Source organism: Anser brachyrhynchus (genome assembly GCF_964034855.1).
Source record: "Anser brachyrhynchus genome assembly, chromosome: 3".
Classification (NCBI taxonomy): Eukaryota; Metazoa; Chordata; class Aves; order Anseriformes; family Anatidae; genus Anser; species Anser brachyrhynchus.
The window spans coordinates 124,070,567-124,084,653 of NC_137696.1; the positions used below are offsets into that span (position 1 = coordinate 124,070,567).

General features: G+C 42.9%; 1 protein-coding gene across 4 annotated transcripts in view; it reads left to right on the top strand.

Moving 5' to 3' along the window:
* The window catches only part of KIF13B (kinesin family member 13B), a 124,890-nt gene that overhangs the window by 39,690 nt on the left and 71,113 nt on the right, over nucleotides 1-14,087 (top strand). For 2 of the 4 annotated variants that reach the window (XM_080585492.1, XM_080585494.1), the window contains exons 3-7: nucleotides 8,683-8,698; nucleotides 10,696-10,756; nucleotides 12,354-12,446; nucleotides 13,168-13,348; nucleotides 13,756-13,843. In XM_080585492.1, the coding sequence (XP_080441618.1) occupies nucleotides 8,683-8,698; nucleotides 10,696-10,756; nucleotides 12,354-12,446; nucleotides 13,168-13,348; nucleotides 13,756-13,843 (439 nt within the window). The remainder of the gene's footprint in view (nucleotides 1-8,682; nucleotides 8,699-10,695; nucleotides 10,757-12,353; nucleotides 12,447-13,167; nucleotides 13,349-13,755; nucleotides 13,844-14,087) is intronic. The other 2 variants (XM_080585493.1, XM_080585495.1) reach the window with 1 other exon arrangement.

Below are 14,087 nucleotides of genomic sequence, written 5' to 3' on the forward strand. Positions count from 1 at the left end.
CGTGGAATGTGTACGTGCTGAAATAAGGAAATTCAGGCAGTTACTGAACCATGGAAGCAAGACAAGTATCTCTTATGCTAATGACCAAACCTTTCTGCCTGTAGCCCTTCTCTTCCCCCCCCTACGCAAATAGATCAACATCATTTGTGATTTCCAGCATGCGTGTAGTTTTAAATACTGCTTGACTCCCCTAACGTGGAGCTGGATCCAAAGCACGCCGTGCATAGACTTGCCAGTTGACAATAAAACCCTTTGCAGAGCAGCTGCCTAGTTCTGGAGGCACCGAAAATGGCTCCGAGGTATAAACTTGGGCACCGTGCACGTGCTCTTGAACACCCAAACACCCAGTGATGGTGAAACTGCACGGAGGTTCAGAAACTGGATGGTATATCCAACGAAATTCCCAACCTCGGAAATACGTTGGGTGTGCACCCAGCACACCATTGAGGTTGAGTTCTTCACAAAAGACGGCCGCAACAATTTTCTCTGTTGAACTGCAGCTCTTTCAGATGTTGTCTGCTTGCCTCCTCAGATAGGCATCCCCTCGAGGAAGATGTTATTTGAAGACAAAAAGGTAAATTTTTGGAAGTGGAAGACAAGGTGATGGAGGCAGTATGACTTGCTGCTTAGCCCACCAAGCTGGAAGGTGTTTCCTCAGCTGCAGCCTTTGTGGCTATCTAATATGAACCGCATGGGTAATCATGAGATAAATGACTGAGTTCTTTTGGGATGTGGACAACAGAAAATGTGTAATAGTAGGTATTAGAATATGGAGTTTATTCATATCTGAGGGGATTCAGTGGAAAGAGGAGATATGGAATTAGCAAGCACTCAGATGCACTTAACCACAGAATAGACACCTCTTCTACAAACTGTGTTTAGAGGGAGTTAGTGAACATTTAAAACAAACAGCAAACATTACCAAAATGTAATGTTCTGCATGTACCACCTCTGCATTGAAGAGACCTTGTGGCAATTTCTGCAACTTGCAGCGATGGTGAGGGGGGAGAGCTGCTCGGCTGCTCTGGAGGCTTGGTGCCTGCATGACTCCAGATGCTTTCGTACTGCTGTGAGTGGCTCGTACTCTTTATCACAGGCTATTCTTTTTTTTCTTTCCTGGTCTGAGGCTTGAGAGGTGTAGATTATTATTATTTTTTATTATTTTTGGCAAATGATAAGGGAAGTGCATGTTCGTGCTCCTATCTCTGTCCCTCTTTCCCACCTTTATTTTCTACTCCCAGCTACCCGTAGACTCTCCGTAGAAACTTCTGTGGATGTCAGCAAGTTTTCCTTTCCGAAGGAAGGGGGCATTGATATTTCTCCAGCCATGCACAAGGGCAGGGCTGTCCCATGCAGTTTCTATCTCTCGGTGGTACAGACATCACGGTGGCTTGCTCCAACTTTCTCCCTTTTGCTGAGTCTTTAAGAAAAACCGCCTTGCATCAAGGAGTTGCGGTAGGCCTTGAGATAATTTTCCAGTCAGAAGAAAGGCAAATCTTTCCAAAATGCTCCAGGTGACTGAAAACGGATGCAGAAAAAGTTGCTTTGAAAGGTTTTTCCCAGGAGAGTCGGTACTGGGTCCTCTGTCTTGGTGGCTGTGCCGTAACGAATGCCCGTGCTGAGGTCAGAGATACGAGGTGTAGACATATGGCATGGCTGCGTGATGCTGGGAAGGCCTCTCAGGATGCTCTGTGTTAAATTTATGGTGAAAATGCTCTTTGTGTTTAAAGTCTTTTTCCCCTCTTTGAATATTCTTGGTGTATTTGATTGCAGAGTTGAATAAATTGTTGATACAGAATTCAAACATTCGTGTTTGTCATGTGAGCTCTTGTGAATCCCACTTGCCACCCAAGGAAAACATATTCCTTGTACTTTTTCGAGGAAAAACCTACAATTTAAAGGTGGGCACCTTAAAACCTGACAGTGAAGAAGGAAGAGGTAGGGAGGGCTGAACACAGTTTTTGCAGCGTTTCCTGCATGGTGAATTGTCAACTTGCTCAAAAAAAAAAAAAAAAAAGCTAAAAATATCCCAGAATGGTGCTGTACTGACATCGGGACTTCGTGGCATGGTTTCTGCATTCATTGCAGGTTAATTCTGCATTCTTTTTAAGTTAATTCTGGACATTGACAGGAACTAGGACTACCGGTGTGAACAAAGCTTTGAGCTGGAAGGCTTAGATCCTCTTAGAAACGAGAGCTTTTGGTTTGGGGAAAGTGAAGGGGACAGGCTGAGAATCATCCGTTTGGGAAGTAAAATGCTTTTAAAAACAAAAACCACCTTCACAGTCGAATGAGAAGCTCTGCACGTGGATGCTTTTAGGCAATAATTGAGTAAGGAGAGAAAAAAATAAATAATTAGCTGTTAGATTCTAATGTCCCAGCCAAAAGGGATTTCTGGTTTTCGAGGGAGGAAGAAAGCAGAGAGCCAGCTGCTGGGTACTGCAGTGTTTGGGGCAGCTCTGATGAAATCCAGAAGATTTTCACGTGTGCAATGCTGTACACACGTAAGTACACCCCCCCCGAGCTGTGTGCCTCTTTGGGAGCTCATCACACAGCTCCTGGGCTGCTTTCTTGGGATTTAAGCAATTTGTGCAGCTGGCCCGGAGGCAGGAAGGGTTTTTCACCACATCCCAGACCCGGGAGCTTGGTGTTCCCATCTGGAAATCCATCGGTGGAGTTAAAACGCCGCCAAACCACAAGAGGTTTCTTCCCGCCCCCCCCTCCACCGGTTATAAAATGCTAGCTGCAGCAGGCTTTATTAAAAAATAGTCCAACGCACAATGGTAATTGAAAGTCTGGGTACTGGATGTTCACCAAACATTCTCCAGAGCACAATAGCATCCTGACATCCAAGTGTTTACAAACAGAAGGACCAAGTTGTAATCCCCTTGTCATAACACGGCTTTATGGGATGCGCGCACCGCTTGAACGTGGCCGGGACGATCCAGGAAACTTAGCTCTGACTGGAAAATACCCCAAACCCACAGAGCTGCTGTTCTGCCCAAGTTCTTGTTTTTCAGGCCTTTTTTTTTTTTTTTTTTGGGTGAGCTGGCAAAAATGAGGTTTGTCGGTAGAAACCGCCAGCTATGCCTGGAATGCAGTGAGGCACCGGAGGAATTTTGGAAGTAACACTGATTCCTTTTGTTCCTTTTAGCCACAAGAGTTTAAGCTCTGAACTGTGCATGCTCTTTCACATTTTCTTTTGACGTGTTTGGGGATTTTGCTTTAAAGGGACTATTTCTGTTTGCTGTAAAAAAAAAAAAAATAAGAAAAAAAAGCATGGTTTTCAGCCAAAGAGGTCGGTATCGGTATGGACATCCAATTGAAACTCCCTAGGAATAGGATTAATTGTAGGGTATCATCTAGAAATTGGAGCAGTCTAGTGGGACACAGTGTTTTAATCCCCCTTGGTCTATGCGTAGAAGTGGGGGAAGAATATTTATAGGCTGTTAAACCCAACAACCTTAAGCACTTCGTCTTCTGAAACATTCTGGGAAAATGGATTGCGAAGCATTGCGGTGTAAAGAAGCCTGAAGTGATCAGAACTTGATTTAGGAGGCATTTCCTCTCGTTGTATAGCAGCAAAAAATGGTGCAAGTTGTATTTGTGGGATGTGCGGAAAGAGAAGAAAACTTCTCAATTAATTCTACTTTCTCTTATCAGTTGTCATTACTGCTGCCTTTCAGTTACGTCGCTGCTAGACAATAAATTTAATTATGCTACTCAGTTTTACTTTGCCATTAACTGGCTTTTATGTCAGGAAAGAAATTCTGCAACCCCCTTAACACTGCAGTGTCTTTTCTAACCAACTGCTGGCTCTTCAAAACCAACTTGTCGTGGATCAGATAGAAAAGAAATGCTACATTTCGAGGATCTGCAACTGAAAGATAGCCAGGCTCCCAAGCTTCAAACAAATGCAAGATCTTCCTGATATCTTTTTGTGCCTGCCTCCTTATCTGGTGTGCCTGAAGTTGTCTGCCTCGGGACTCTGCTAGAGCTGCTCGATAATTCCTGCACCTTATCAGCCTCTGCACGCTAGGAAGCTCCTGTAGGACAATGGAGGATGTATTTGCTGCCTTGTGGAGACGGTAAACTTGGAAATCATCAGCCTCGCTATTCCAAAATATAAGACTGCAGAAATGTTTGTTAAATCCTGCCTCCCGTTACAGACAGAGATCTGATGGTGGGGCAGCGTGAGCAACGCAGAGCTCCTTGTGGTATTCAGCTCCATTCACGCCCGGTATTTACCCTCAGAGATACAGCTCGGGGTCAAACTCAGAAGTCTGGTTTGGAGGATGAGGCTTCTTGAAAAGCCCTTCGGTCCATGAAAGCCATTAACTTTTAACCCATTGCTCTTCAAACAAGGCCCACGTTGGCTTAGTAAAGCCCTGTGGGAAGGTTCCCTGAATGGGATATTTGTGTTTCCCAAGCATCCTTCCCCGGCTGTTTGTTTGTGGTTTTTTTTTTTCTAGAGGTAAGGATATGAGTCTCAGTGGGAAAGCTCGTGGCAGGTGAATGAGCGAGTTACTGAACTGCTTTTACCTGTGATATGTGCAAATTGTTAATAAAATATCCCCGAATCACAAAATGGCGGCAACCATTGGAAGGCACCTCTGGGGACCTCTGGAGCTCATCTGGCACCCGTCCTGTAGGTGCTGTGCCACAGGACAAATGGGGCTCGATCCTGAGACCACCTCTGGGTCCTGCTGTGCTGCTGCTCCCACCGACCAAGGGGGAGGAATAGTTAAAACACAGCATTTCTCCTCCAGGTTTGTGTGTGGAGGCCCCACCACTGTGCCATGATGGGGGCTCTAACTGTGGTACAGACAAATTGCCTGGTGCTAGACTGAAGAAGTCTCAGAAATGGAGCGACTGGGATCCGTACAGACCTTAAAAACAATAAACTTGCTATAAAGCGGAGTCCTGTTGTCCAGAGGATAAGTTACTGTGGCACACGATGCCAGCTTTACTTGAAATAAGCTGTGAATACGAATTGATTTAAGGCAAACCAGCCTTGGCAGCTCCTCAGGAGCATAGCTAAGGATGCGATAGTGCATTGTGGCTGTTGGGAGATGCCAAAACCTTTCGGCTGTTAAGCTCCGAGTGGTTTTTTCCCCATCAGTATGTTTTTCTGGTTGTCTTCAGCTACTTTCTGGAGCCTGTGCTGAGCAGTTCCTGCTGAAAGGCCCAAAACAGCTCCAGTTATGTTGGAATCTGATATACTTATTTTTGCCATGGTTATGGAAGATTAAAAGTGGAAAGCAATAAAAATTTCCTGGGATTTTTTGGGACTTCCCTAATTCGTGGTTATTGCTGAAATTGTTCCCTCTCCCTTTCTCTTTTAACCTGCAAATTATTTTTTCCAGAAGCTTCTGAAAGTGTTCAAATGTTGTGGCACAAATCCAGCTTAGCCTTGTGCTGGTGAGCAGTATCATCAGTTTATAGTTTGGATCGTAGAAATCACAGAATCATAGAAACACAGGGTTGGGAAGGGCCTATAAGGTCATCTAGTCCAACCGTCCTCTTATCACCAGTGCTGCCCACTAAGCTATTAAATCATACCTCGGATGCTGTGGTTGCTACTGACATAGGAAATGTCTTTTTTTCAGGGAGAAAAAAAAATCCTTCCTTGTCAGATGATGTCCTACAGCCCCTGTACCCCTTCACCCCGCTTTCTGACTTGCTGTCCCCCACGTTTCCCCTCCCATTTGCCCCATCCGCCCAGTCCTGATCTAGGCAGAAATGTGCTGTGACTGATGTAGGGCATGTGCTGATGTGCCAGCTGGCTGCTGTTTCCAAGCTAAGGAGAAAGATAGGTCTGAGCTGTCCTTGCCTCTCCCCAGGAATGTTTCACCTCGTTTGCTGTGTTGTTTCCCCCGCTAGATTTGCAAAAACTCAGATGTAGTTAATGTCACTCCACCTTCCTTCTCTTGAACATGGAAAGCCAGAGAAAAAAAAAGTGATTTAAGAGACTATTGGAATAGCACTAATAACGAGGGCTGAACAGAGCAGTTTATTCTGCTTGAATATATGATTTTAATTATTGGGGATTCTGCGCTTTCTCCTGTTTAATATGCAATAATCTGGTATTGCAGGAACCCGAGCTGCATTAGCTTGCCCTACTTTGGGATTGGGTTGAAAGGAGGGCTGGCCAAGGCAAATCCTGTCACTCTGGATTCAAGTGTAAACGTGAAGCTGAGAACATTTTAGTGACAGCCTTCAGTGGCCAGAAGAGGAGCTTTCCCTTCCTCTCCTTTCCTGGAGCTTTTGGATCCTGTTGATGGAAGTTTCGGTGCTCAGCCGAGGAGTGGCAGCAATTCTGCCCGCACCTCCGAGCTGGGGGCGGCGGTGGTGGAAATGTCCCATGATCACCAAACTGCCCGAAAATCACCAAGATAATTCACGATTCATTACAGGCTGTCATTATTGGAATCCAATGGGATGGTGGTTTCTTTTTTTTGTGATTTTTTTTGGCTGACATCAACCACGTAGTGGACAAGGAGCATCCTCTGAACACCCGGCGTTTGCAGGGGGTGTTCGTGGCTCGCTGACTGCTCGGGGGCTTCTTCCTTCTCTCCCTTTGTTTTCTGTAGGGTTTCCAATTGGGCTGAAAATCTTTTCCTGGGTTCCTGAGCCCGGCTGCCACAGCTGCAGGATGACGGGGCCATGCACGGCGTGATGCTGCGGCACATGGTGGGCACCCTTAGTGCTCTCCTTAGGGAGGCGTTTGTCAGATTTATTTTCTTTTTGGCCCAAAGTGCACAGAGCCTGGTACAGCTCTAGGTAGTGTGCTGAATCCTAAATTCCATGCACTGCGTTCCTTTGATGTAGGGCTCCCTTTTGTGTCTGTTTGGTTAAGCGGGGCTGCGAGACACGGTTTCATGTGTATATGCGGTTCTTTAGAAAACGAGACGCTTTAAGACCTTTAGTCTAAACTAAGCTTGATGATTTACATAGCCTAGTGTAATCCATCCTCTTAAAGCTGCATATGGGATAGGACTTTGGAGATGATATCCTTCTTGCTGCTTTAATCCAAATGCTCAATAATACGTGCTGGATCGAGGGCTGGAAAAGGTCAAGTGCGTCGTCGTGGTGTAATCCTGCCTTGGAACGGGGCTGGGGAAATGTGCAGGATTGCTTTTTGAATTATGGGCAGGGTAACATACCTGTGTCCAAAACTCATGCTCCAAATCCCAGCTTGCTATTTGCTTTGCTTTTAAGGTGAGTGGTCTTCCTGTAGGAACAGGAGCGAACCTTCCTCATAAACCAGAGCACCCCTACAAGCCTCTTAGCTGTTTTCATGAAAGCACGCTGCTAGCTTTTCAGAGGTTGGATAGCCAAAGTAACGCTCTTGCATCTCCTAAAGTACTCCAAATCATTATGGGAGCAAATCTCCTGGCTTGTTGGTGCCTCCTGTACCTGAACCGACGCCCTGGTGAAGGCAGTCCCTCGGTCGCTCCCTGTCCACAACCTCGCTAGGAGCATCAGAGACCATGGAGAGCCCGTGCTGAGCACGCTGCAGGGACCAAGGGAGAGCTTTTGGTCAAACGTAGCCAGGTGGCAAGGGGAAAAGCCGTCCTGTTGGGGCTGCTCGCTTGAATGACCCCGTGGTGCGGCTGCCATGAGGTAACCTTGGCTTAAATAATCGTCCTGCCGCTGCGAGCCAAGGTGCCTGTCGTTCTCGGTGTGTGAAACATGTATTCATATTAGATTCAAGTCTGAGTAAAGAGAAACAGTGGATTTGAGTCGTGAATAATGATATTTGAGAGACAGTGCTGACAAATTGTGATTCTTAAACTCACTTCTCAAGCCACATGAGCAGCAGGAGCGTGACCTCTTACAGCCCCTGCTCTGTCCAAAGGAATCAGCGATGCTTGCTGCAAGACTTTCCTCACGTCAGGAGCTTACTGATGTCCTTTGCGAGGTCCGGGACGAGGAGAGCATCGCTTCCTCACAGCTGGGCTTGCTGGATTTCTCCGGCCTTCTGTAGGGGAGGATGCTGCCAGGCCTGCTGCCAGTTTCCATGTCCGAGGTGCATGGGCCGGTGCTGGGCTCTGCTTTTAAAGGTTTTTCTTGTTTTAACTCCGGTACTTACCGAGTTGTGTTGGAAAGTTTTAAACTATGCACGTAACAGAGTAAGGGGAGTGCTATTCTCCACTCGTTCTTTTAAGAAAACATCTCTTTGCTGGGCTGTCCCAGCAGCTGTGAGAAGCCAAGTTGGGCACGTTCAACAGCTGGACTCTGAAATCGTCTCTTGAATAACTCCTGTGCAGGTGTTCTTGGAGGTTTTCGTATTGCTTGGGTACTTTTTAATTAAAGAGTTTTTAAAACAAAACTATAGAGAGAGGTGTCACAAGAAAATAAATTAGGAGAGAGTGAGGTAGAGATGGCAGCAGCATGAGGGAGAGAGTGGCTCCGAGGTCAAAATCAACTTGCCCAGAGCGGCATCTCCAGTCCTACGCTTGGAAAGAGTTGCACGTTGGTTCATAAAAATATTGGGATCTGTCAGCAAGGGGAGAGCTGGGGAAAGGAATGAACTTTTTAAATAGTGTCCCAAATAGGAGGTATTAACGGTAGAGTAATTAAGCTGAAATGATTGTAGCTAACCATCTTTGGTTTTCTTTTGTCTTTCTCGCCCCGCGCTGTACCACATCCTTCGTGCTGGTGATGCTCTGGGAGCAGCAGGACCCAACCAAAGGTAAGGGCCGTTCCTGAACCTTCCCTCAGTGACTGAAAATTGTCCTTTCCTTCAGCCGGCCGCGGGTTAGCCAGATATTAAAAGCATTTCGAAACACAGCTCTGCAGTTGATCAGCTGTTGAGTAAGAAACTCGAAGCATTTCCTTGCTGCAGAAGAGCCTCTGTAAAAGCCTCTGCCAAAAAAATGAGTCACAGGAACAAATGAGAACATACATGCTCGGCATTACAGGCCGGGAATGGGAGACTGCTTGTTGTCTGTGGGTTTTTTAAAGCCTTTTCTGGTTATTAGTGTTAGAGCAAACTCATTTTGTTGTTACAGCTTACGATCCCATGACTTTGTATTTGGTGTGCAGATATCTATCTCTAGCCTGGCGCATTAGGAGTCAGCTTTATTGATGTGGTCGTAGATCCAATGATGTTTGGTTAAATGCTCTGAAGTCTTGGGACGTTGTGACAATCTGGGTAATTGTCTAATAAATTCAAAGAACAAAAAAAAAAAAACCCCTTAACTTTAAATACACCAGCTGCTATTTCCACAACTAGAGGCTCTAAAGTAAATCCTTTCATCTCTTGATGATATTGTTGTACTTTTAAAAAAAAGGCAATGTATTTCTGAAGATAAGTTGTTTAAATTCAAAGGATTTTGCTATATTAAACATTTCCATAAATGTAAGTAGTAAGTTTGGCTGTGCTGCTAGTACAGATTTTCAACTCTTGTATAACTTTTCCAACTATTTTAGTCGGTATAAATACTCGAGGAAGATTTTCTTTATTGCTCTGTGAGTCCTTAAATGATTTTTCATATTCCATGACACAATCCATTAGGGGACGGAATAACTGAGTTCATTTGCTACAGACTCAGTATTTCTCTGTAGGCTTTTCCTATTATTAATGTGGATATGATGCAACATATTTTGTTCCTACAAGCTTTACTAAATAAAAAGTGTTAGATGTGATTTACCTATGCAGATGCTTGCGCATGGTTAATGCCTTTAGCATACAGATCACAGCCTTCACCAAAACTGAACGTGGAAATGGGCTAATGGATAAAAATGAAATTTTCAGAAATAATGGGATGAAGGTCAGAAGGTGGATGTGGGACATCTAAAGGGGAAGGAGCAACCTTAATTAAACTTCGATGAGAAATAAGCAGCCAAAGAGCAGCCCATGGCACTTCCCTTTTCCTATAGCCTACAGAGTCGGTTTTGCCCATGTGAATATAAATCAGCTGTTACCCAGATCTTTGTTTGTTTGTTTGTTTCCTTACATATACATAGCCAGGGGAGATGTTTCGCAAACATCTCCTTTTGCAGCCTGAGGTGCAGGAGCAGGCACTGCCCTACTGGAGGTCAGCTGGGATGATGGAAGGTGCCTGCCAGCCTTTAAATGGATTCACCACAAAACCAACCCTTTTTTGTTTAAAAAGGCCACAGCATTGCTCTCCTAGTGATAAAACTCATTTGCTCCATATTGTTCTTTACAAGACTCTGGTGACGGCTGCTTCTGCTTGGCTTGTATGGAGAGAGGTTCCTGCCCTACGGCGTGGTTTTAATTTATGCAGACAAGAAGCACGGGGGTGGCAGGCAGAAACAGCCAGGGGACATCTGTCAGTTTGCAAAATAGAAAGTCTTGTGAAAAATGAATCGCGAGGATGGGTTTTTAAAGGACGATGAGGAGAGCTCCTTGACATCCACGGGCTTGCCGCACGGGCAGCTGTTGGAGAGCGTTGAACAGGATTCACACAATAGGAAGGAAGAAATAAAAGCAAAGAACGAATAAAACCAAGGAACAGGCTTGCAAGCAGGAAGATAAGGTGTTTGGGTTTAGGTGTTGAACCCATACAAAATAAATAATTCTGCAGGAATGTGTATTGTATGTCAGCATGGCCCCAGGAAGCATCCTGTTAGCCAACATAATGCAGCACTGTCACAATTGGGATGATGTGTTTGACGTGGCAATGGTTTTTATAAGATGCCCTCCTGCTTATTTTTCTGCAGGTGTTTGCTTACGATCACTGCTTTTGGTCTATGGATGAATCCGTCAAAGAAAAATATGCAGGTAATATTTACTGGAGCTTTGTGCGTGTTGTCTCCAAGAACAAATGATCTAATTATAATGCAGTATTTGCTAAAGGGCACGGACCATATGGCATGGAGGATCTTTCCCCTATACGGCTGCTCGTTGTCAAAAGAAAAAGGAAAATCTTAAATCATTCCTGTTTTTCTTTTCTAAAGACGATGATTAGGATAGCAATAGGCAATGCTACCCATCTGCAGTGCAGGAAATTGAGAAATCCATCACAATAATGGGTTACTCATATTTACATCTATAGTTAAAATACTGATCCAAGGATATCACTTGGAAAACATCAAATCCATTTCCTTCCAGGATTAGAAGAATATTGCTAAAATACACCTTCTTGTTTGCCAGTGCGGATGGGGGGTTGACATAATAATAGAACTTAGTAAATGGAGTATTAAAAAAGGTTAATATATTATTTTATATATATCATATGTATTATACATATTACATACATCTTATATATAATATGTATATCTTTGTGTGTGTGTTATGGACGTATTTTGGCAAACATGGTAAAATCTGAAATTTATTGACTTACCATTTTGTGATCTTTTCGTTTTTTTCATACTTATCTTTTAAAAATTGGATTCATTTAAGCTTGTTTCCATGGATTTAAAAGAAAAATCAATAAAATCTATAAGCATATGAATCTTTTAATTTCCGCAACAAATAACTAATGAATAGAAATCTAGTGAGGACTTGAGAAAGTCTTGAGTCGACCTGAAAGTAAAGTTATGGACGTAATGAGAGAAAAGAAAAGCTTTCAGGAATGTTAACGTTGTGGAGAAAGGATTTGTCAATCCATGTAATTCCATCAGGTGTTGTTCAGATTTTAATTTCTCATAAATTCTGAAAATACAGGTTTGCTTTATAACAGAATCACAGAATCATCTAGGTTGGAAGAGACCTGCAAGATCACCTAGTCCAACCCCTGTGGTTTGGTTTAAATAAATAACACTCAAATATAGTTAGCATTTCTTCCTCCACGTGGAAAATGAGCCAAAAAATGTTCATGCAGCTTTAGTTCAATTGCAAAAAGAAGTGTTATACCCTATATTTTGCTAATACGTTATGTCTTCCATATAGATGTGATTCCTTCTCTGCAAAAATATCATGGAATTATTAAATATTTTGTGCATACACAGTGAAATTATTTAGTGCTCAACCAACAGCCCTAAATTAAAACCAAATGGCAGTTGTTAGAATGTATGGGTTGAGTATATTTTGAAGTTCTGTCATTCACCAGTGGGAGAAATTCTGCAGCTGGTGGTAGATTTTGTGCTGCTGAAACTTCGGAGTACGAGCACTGGTAGCACGTTGCTGTAAGTGCACACACATGGATGCATGATAATCACACTCTGATTTTTGTGCTGGTAGAAACCTGGAGCACACCTACCAATCCATGTCCATGCTCCTGTAAAGGGAGTGGGTACTGGATGCTAGGTGATTTATTTAGGCAAGAACAGCCAGAAAACCCCAAGTGTTTGCTTTTACGTAATTACTGAAGAATCCAAATCATGAAAAAACCCACTCTCTCGCTTCGTTACATTAGCTTGCATGTTTTATTTCTTAGGTCAAGATGTTGTTTTCAAGTGCCTTGGAGAGAATATTCTTCAGAATGCCTTTGAAGGCTATAATGCTTGCATCTTTGCCTATGGGCAAACTGGTAAGTTCCTCCAGAATGTAAGCAAAGCCAGCACTGACGCAAAAGGCGTTAATGTCCTGACCAGAGACTCCTTCCATGGCTGTTTTGACATTGTTTCAGGACAAATGCCTTGCAGCCAGCATTTTTAAGTTGTGCAAACATAAGAAATGATGTTTTGTAACATTAGATCTGAGGTGAACAGGGTAAGAAATGAGATTTTGTCTGTTGCTGGCTACCCTTATTTCTCACGCTTCTGATTGTCATCTTTGGAATGATCGTGGCTGTCCTTGAGTTCAGTGCATCACTTGTATTTTCTGCCTCTGCAGTTAGAATAATCTTTAATCATCATTTTAAATTTAAAATGCAAAAATGAGTATGGTAGTGCAACAGATTTTTCTTGTTCTGGCAGGTATTTGGGTGTTAGTGGGTTGTTTGCTACAGTAGGAGTATCCATCTGAAAGTCTTCTCATTCAGTTTAACTAGATTTCTTGTTTTCCTTTTAATCAAATAGTTTTTAGCTAAATGGTAATGTATTGGTTGCATTAAGATAGAAAACTGTACAAATATCTGTCACTGAAATGTCTTTTTTTTCTTTGCTTCTCTCCATTTCTTTTCCATGTTTCTCACAATAAAATAAGATAAAATAAGATAAAATAAAATAAAATAAAATAAAATAAAATAAAATAAAATAAAATAAAATAAAATTGTCGCATGTCCACTAATTATCAGTTCAATCACACAGGATCAGGAAAATCATACACAATGATGGGTACTGCTGACCAGCCCGGATTAATCCCCAGACTTTGCAGTGGACTCTTTGAAAGAGCACAGAAAGAGGAAAATGAAGAGCAGAGTTTCAAAGTAGAAGTATCCTACATGGAGATATACAACGAGAAAGTCAGAGATCTTCTTGACCCAAAAGGGTAAGTAATGTGCCTGTGAACAGCACTGTAATATGTTGCCATATCCTCTCTTTCCACATATCAATTTGCTGTAGTGGATCCCCTCTAAGGCATTTGGGATGCCTAGGATGTTTTTTTCATCTGATCTCAGCGTCCTTTTATTTTATATCAAAATAAATTGGTAAGACTGAAAGCTTGGAGTCAATTCACCCTAATGCCAGCTTTTATGAAGTGACAAAAACGTCTGTCAGCATTGTACATGTAGACATAAGGCTTTTCAGTTTGCGTTACAGTCTTTGCTCTGTGCTTCATTATGGTAACTGTAATACCATCGTGTTTGAGATATGTCAGTGAGAAATGGATTTTCTGTAAATGTTGTCTTACATCAGTCACGTGCTTATAAATAAACTTTTTTTTTTCCCAACCAGAAGCCGTCAGTCATTAAAAGTTAGAGAACACAGTGTTTATGGGCCTTACGTAGATGGGCTATCCAAACTAGCTGTTGCTAGCTACAAGGTAAGGATCAGTTTTGTGAAGGACTTGTGTCGACACCCTGTACAGTAGGGTACTGTCTTGAAAGCAGGACAACTTTATTAACTTACTCCTAATTACCATGGCAATAACATGGATTTTAGAGTAAGAGAGCTGTATGATTGTTGTATTGTGATCACTGGGAAAACAGAGTTAATAGCAGAAACTCATCTTCATCCTTTGCTCTTCACTAACTCTGACAGTCATTCAATTATTTAATGAAGCAGCT